The sequence below is a fragment of the Schistocerca nitens genome, chromosome 5 (assembly GCF_023898315.1).
Source record: "Schistocerca nitens isolate TAMUIC-IGC-003100 chromosome 5, iqSchNite1.1, whole genome shotgun sequence".
In the NCBI taxonomy this organism is placed as follows: domain Eukaryota; kingdom Metazoa; phylum Arthropoda; class Insecta; order Orthoptera; family Acrididae; genus Schistocerca; species Schistocerca nitens.
The window spans coordinates 685464943-685471136 of NC_064618.1; the positions used below are offsets into that span (position 1 = coordinate 685464943).

At 34.3% G+C, this 6194-nt stretch overlaps 1 protein-coding gene across 1 annotated transcript; it reads right to left on the reverse strand.

The window, feature by feature from the left end:
• Positions 1-200: 200 nt before the first annotated feature.
• Positions 201-3620, reverse strand: LOC126259358 (enhancer of polycomb homolog 1). The gene has a single exon (XM_049956091.1). The coding sequence runs from the start codon at positions 3442-3444 to the stop codon at positions 1606-1608; it is 1839 nt and encodes a 612-aa protein (XP_049812048.1). The 5' UTR covers positions 3445-3620; the 3' UTR covers positions 201-1605.
• Positions 3621-6194: the final 2574 nt, after the last annotated feature.

A 6194-nucleotide genomic window follows, 5' to 3' on the forward strand; every position in this document is an offset into this window, starting at 1 on the left:
CCCCAGTATGATTTTATATTCATTATCATCTAGAGCAGTGCAAGGAAAAGTTGATTGTATACCTTTGAACCACTGTCCCTTTAATAATAAATATCACATTTTTAACAAATAAATAGTTATCCTTATTGGCAATAAATGTCATGCTTTCCACACTGAAGCACTCCACTTGATACAACATTACCCTGCACCAACAAAACAAATGTATGCATATTCGGAGATTAGTTGTTAATAAAATAATGACACCGTACATTTGAAACTCTGACATTTTAATTCGCAGTTCTTGCCAGATTGCACTACTACTATGTAACAGCAATGCAATGCAATTAGAAGTCAAAGATCTATTAATCACAAATGTCATCTTTCTATACTGCAATAATCTGCCAAGATGTTAAAACTTAGAAAGCTCTGAAAACCCAAAATAATAATTATTTCAGGACCATTAAATGACAGATGAAGTAGTACTGCGCACCTTTAGTACATATTATACAAATAACATTGCACTGTTAAATTTATTTTGAAGTTTCCTTAGGCACATTTTTAAAAATCAGAAGCTTTCCAGTTAATACTGAATTCAGTTTTGTGTGACAAACAGAAAAATTCATAACAATTGATCCCACAGTGTAAAGTAAAGTAAAATATGGGGCATAATGTAGAGAACAATACTTTTATATATTGACTAGATATGAAGACCCCAGCATGCATTAGTATTTTCAACAATTGATTGCTTGTCATCAAATGATGTTCAAGAACGGAACTGTTGTTTTGATGTTACAAATACACAGTATGCACAAATTCCTCAACTGCATTTACCAATTATAGTGTTTGTCCAGACCATAAGAACATGACTTTTTTGTTTCTGAAGCCATCATTCATCCTATTTTTATCTGCTGTCATTATTTCCTAGCTCAAATATCATCGAACAATGTGTTATTTATTACAGTTGTATTCTGGCACTTGCTCTAAGTCAACAATGTTTAATGAAAGTCAGTAAGTAACGCATTTCATATTTCTCCCATTGCAAAAATATATTTCCCTCAAAAGCCAAAATAATCATAAAAATTGTGGCGCAGAAGTATAAAGCTTTCACATTAATCACAGAGATTAAACACATCATTGCACATAACAATTAATTTTCACCTGTAATCTGAAATTGCTTTCTATAAAATACACGATAAAATTTAGTAAGTGTTGAGTAACTGTAACTTAAAATTGCCTTGTTTTACTGGATCACTAAAAACGTTCATTATCAAATTAAAAATTATAATAAGGAACTTTCTCTTCAGCATGAGCCATATTTTTGAGCAAGGGAAAAAATCCTACTCTTTGACAAGAGCCTTTACAAAGCTGGAGTTGTTTTTCATGCTTCCTTGAACAGCTGCTCTGCAGCAAACCAATGTCAAGTTCAAACACAGCACATATTTTTTACTCAACTTATCACAATCTTGCATTCATGCTTCCAAGATTTTGAAATACCAACATAACAATTTTGTAACTTTATTCCTGAATATTTTTAAATAAATGTTTTCATAAAATCATGGGAGCCATGGGGATGTGCAACAATGTAGTAAGGGCCTGTAAGGGGAAAATTATAACCACTAAAAATTTTTAGTGCTGAGTTTCAGTCTTTACAGCAACATCTTGCATTGGGAGAGCAGAACTAGAATATGATTCAGCCGACGGCAGCACCGCTACAGGAGCAGTTAATGCACTAGCAACACTCGGTCTTGAATCTACACTGAAATATGAACAGCCTATTCTGTCAACAAGTCTGTCTTCATAGGACACCTTTCCACCATTTATAATCACTTGTAATGGGTCAGTCTGATCACTAATACTTTTATTTTCACATTCGTCCTCCGTGAAAGCCTCTTGTTCACTATATGCTACATCAGAAAATGCTGATGCATCGAATTCACCATCTGAATTTTTCTGCAACAGGGTCACAAACACTGTATCACTGTCACTATCATTCACTGGTCGAGGGAGCCATTCCTCTTCATCGCTACTAACTTCGGAATCAGTCTTAAAATTTAACACAGACAATGGTTTCACCTTATAACTTGAATAATTGTTAGGAAGTAGTCCCACTGAATCGTCATCATGGAGAGATAAAACATCCCCTCGGTCAAATATAATCCTCCCTCCTCTTCCTACTCTGCACCGAATTTTACTAATACCTGCAGCATTCGATACAACTGTCGAATCTTTACTCGTGCTGTTGCGGCTGTTGAAGGTACCACACAATGAAGCATGGTAATAACAGTTTTCCTTCCTACGGAAAGCAAAAGGGCCTTCACAGAGATCTTGTTCTTCGTCTGAAACAGTTGATTCTGTTAAAGCCATAGTCCTTGCTGTTGTACTATCAATTTCATCACCTGAAGTGCCAATATCATGCAGTTTTGATGAGGAACCATAATGAAGATAATCACCACCAATCGAAAGCCCTGCACCTGATGAGCTTCCCATTTTATGTTTCCTTTTCTTGTAATGTCGCTTGACTTTAAGAGATGCATCACTTCCAATCATCTTTCCTTTACGACCATCATGTGCACTTAAACCAAACTGACTCGAAAAAGGAGATGTAAACTTAGGCTGTGCTTGTTTCATTGCTGAAACTTCTTCCAACAATTGGCCAGAAAAGTCACTAGCTTCGTAACGCTTTTTAAATATCTCGAAAGTAAGACGAATGCCCTCCTTCTTAGTTTTCTCGCGGCGTTTAACAAGCTCAAGCAAAGAGACAGCTCTGCTGAGATCTCTTTTCAGTTTGAGCATTTTCTTATAAGACGTCTCACCGTTTTTCCTATTTTTCCTTGTCTGTATCTTTTCGGTCCTTCTTCTAAAAGCTACATAGGGATTGTTTGGAAGAGAACCTAACCTGTGTTCTGTTTTTACGTTTGGTATTAGCGGCTGCTGCAATTTCAACCGTTTGTTTAACCAATAATCGTAAACAGCAATAGCTAAATCTTCGTCTTCTTTTAGCAATCGCTTGGCCTCAGCAGCCGACAGAACAGTTCGCCCGCAAGCCTTCTCCAATTTATCCATCATTTCTTCAAATTTTACTGGTGTTAGATCCAATTTCGAGGTGCGTTTAAGCCATATCTCGTCATCTGAGTCCATATCATACTCTATGACATCCTGCTCCATTGCAATAGGCTGCATCCTAATAAGCTGCCTTGGCATTTCGAAGTTTGCTGGGTACAGTTCATTGTATACTTCTTCGTCTCCAATGTCATGCACCTCAGGAGTTGGAATAATAAGCCCACTGCATATTGCTCTTTGTAGATGATGCTCTCTTTCTTCTTCTTTTTCCATACCGCTAGGCATTTGAGGTACAGCTCTGTTAATTGCAGTATAATCGGGCAAATCAGGCAGTTCTTCTGCCAAATATATTGGCATTGGCTTTGTTGCATCAAGAGCTCGTGCTCGAAATGATAATTTAACCATGTCTGTATAATACTGAATATCTTCGTTACCGAAAAGAAATTGTGCCCCCAACGTGACAGCAACACCAAATCACTAAAAGAATTCTGCTTCATTCAGTGCACTGCAAAATTATACAAACATAAACAAACATCGACAAAACTGTAAACATAGAAACAACTTTGCACAGAAAACGCTTCTGCAAAGATTCTACATACACCGAAAGAAAACTACACATCAAAGATCTTCGTTCACAGTCATATCGCCAAAGCTAAGAGCATAGACCATTCTATGATCTATGGTTAGGAGAATGCGGAGATCGATAAAAAGAGTAGGCACTTTCGTATGTCATCCAAAAAATTTTGTCATCACCGCTATTTATGCTGTTTATAAGTTATAGTTGACAATATATATTAAATATTGTACGGTTCTGTATAACATGCGTTGGAACAAACGATAGCAAACCAAATATAGCAGAGAGGATCTCAACAGCTCTGTTTTAATAGTAATACCAGTACTAGCGTAATTCATCCTTGGATCACTTTTACAAGGGTGTTAAACATACCTCGGAATTACAGATAAAGCACAAGAAATGTAACATAAATGAGATATATTCAGTCGTGACCTTAGAATATGAATAATCTGTGCACAGGTCCCTTGAACAAAAAACCATGCCCAGCCGTTAGAAGAATGCTGTGTCACATTTGTCAAAATCAGGGAAACAAAGAAAAAATTAAATTAGGACGGTCAGGTGGACACTGGAGAATCCATTTGCAACGAAATGAGGTTGCAAACAGGTCTTTTATTTGGGAGAATGGACTCCCCCAAATAAAACAAAAGTTTGCAACCTCATTTGGTTTATCCCAAGTATACAATACTATCATTTAATAATGTTAATTTTTTCAAAAGCCAATTTATTCATTTGTTGTACACACTAAACAGACATCAATTCATGATGTAATACTACACAATCTGACATCAGGGCTGCTAAGACAATGCTTCACTTCCATTTTGTGAATTGCAATAAACAGACATGCCCGTTTGGAGGATTTCTATATGGAAACTGGCATTAGCCAGTTTTGTAGTAATAATCATTGTAAATACAAAGGGCAACTCAAACACATAGGAAGATTTACGTTCTCAATAACCTAGGTAATGATGCAGTGGTGTCAAACCTAACGGTAGAACACAAAGTGTACAGCTCTGGGGTGGGAGCATGTGATGTGGCTCATATTAAAAATAAAATAAAATTTAAAAATATTGACCAAGCGCTGGATAGATATATACCTAGTCGAACAGTTGGTAATTGGGCGAATCCTCCATGGTATGTGGTCTCTGTAAAGAAATAGCACAAAAGGTGTAAAGCCAAGGATAGGGCTACAGATAAAACTTGACCATGTATACTTTCGGATTCTTTTTTTGGAATTCTTATTTTTGGTTTCCAATCTGTCATTTATTTAAATAAAATTTTAGTAGTATAAATGGTTTGTCTATTTCAGTTTAGCGATAAGTCACCTGTTCTTGAAAAAAGATTAACTGTTCCAATAAGAGAAACTTGTAAAAATGTTACATTAGTTGGTTTTTATACAACTTTTTAACTCCAAATATTCCTTCAAAAAGTAATCAACCTTATCACAATGGAGAAACGATAGAAATTAAGAAAAATTTATTCATTCAAAAAAGCCAAGTATTCGCATTAAAGCTGATGAAATTTAAAGTAGAGTTACTATTGACAGTGATGTTAAGTTGTATATGGATATCAAAGAAGATAATATTGCAAATATGCTAGGATTTAATAATCAGATTATTGAATCTAATAAAAAGAATGTTTGAAACAATGTTCCTAAAATTATTCTCTTCGAATTAATTAATAAAAATTTAATCTAGCTGATGGAATGTTTGTAAAGCATTATTATCATTTTCATCAAGAAACTAATATTATTATTTCACTCAAGCCTAAGGCAGAATGTGGAAGACCAATAACTTATAAACCATATTATCCTGCAGATATTCCTATTTCTTATCCTATTCAAAATTTTAGAAATTACTCTAAACAATGAAAATAAGAACCTAATTGACTTTGGGTAAGAGCTGTTTTAAAAATGTCTTCATAAATTTTATCCTAAATAATACATGAACAAAATCGAGAGTTATCGGTTTTACTCATTCCCTGTGAATGAGAAAACAAAAAATAATGTAAATGCAGCCAACAAGGATACAAAGATTGAAATAAATATTGGTGATGGATGGCTTCATACAAATCATTCACAATTATACATGAACTTTAAAACTGTTATCGCTAATTTAGATGGCTCAGAATCAGACTATCCAACATGTGATAAAAAATTCAATAAAAAATTAATCGATAATTATATGGAAATACTGTTTGATTTTGTGACCATAAAGAAAGGAAATAATATGTTATCTAGAATCGAACATCTTTTTATTTCATCAACAGCTAGGTTATATTTAACTTCATCTTTTACTGATAAAATAAGCTTGGAAGAATATATTCTTAATAATGGAGAAATAATGAGTAAGAAAAACGAGGTACTTTATCCACTTGGTTTCTTTGGTCGATTATTTAAAGATTATAAATAAATTATGTGGGAATGAAATTTAACAATAATTTTTACAAGGTCTTCTAGTTCTGGAGATGCAGTTCTTAGATAGCCTGATTATAATGATACTGAAGTTGAAATTAAAGATACACTTCATTAGGAAGGAAAAATTGTAATGGAATCGATGGAAATTCGTGTCCCAATTGTTAAATA

What these genes read in the sequence shown, in the direction of transcription:
- LOC126259358 (XM_049956091.1), bottom strand. Translation starts at nt 3,444, where the DNA reads ATGGTTAAATTATCATTTCGAGCACGAGCTCTTGATGCAACAAAGCCA.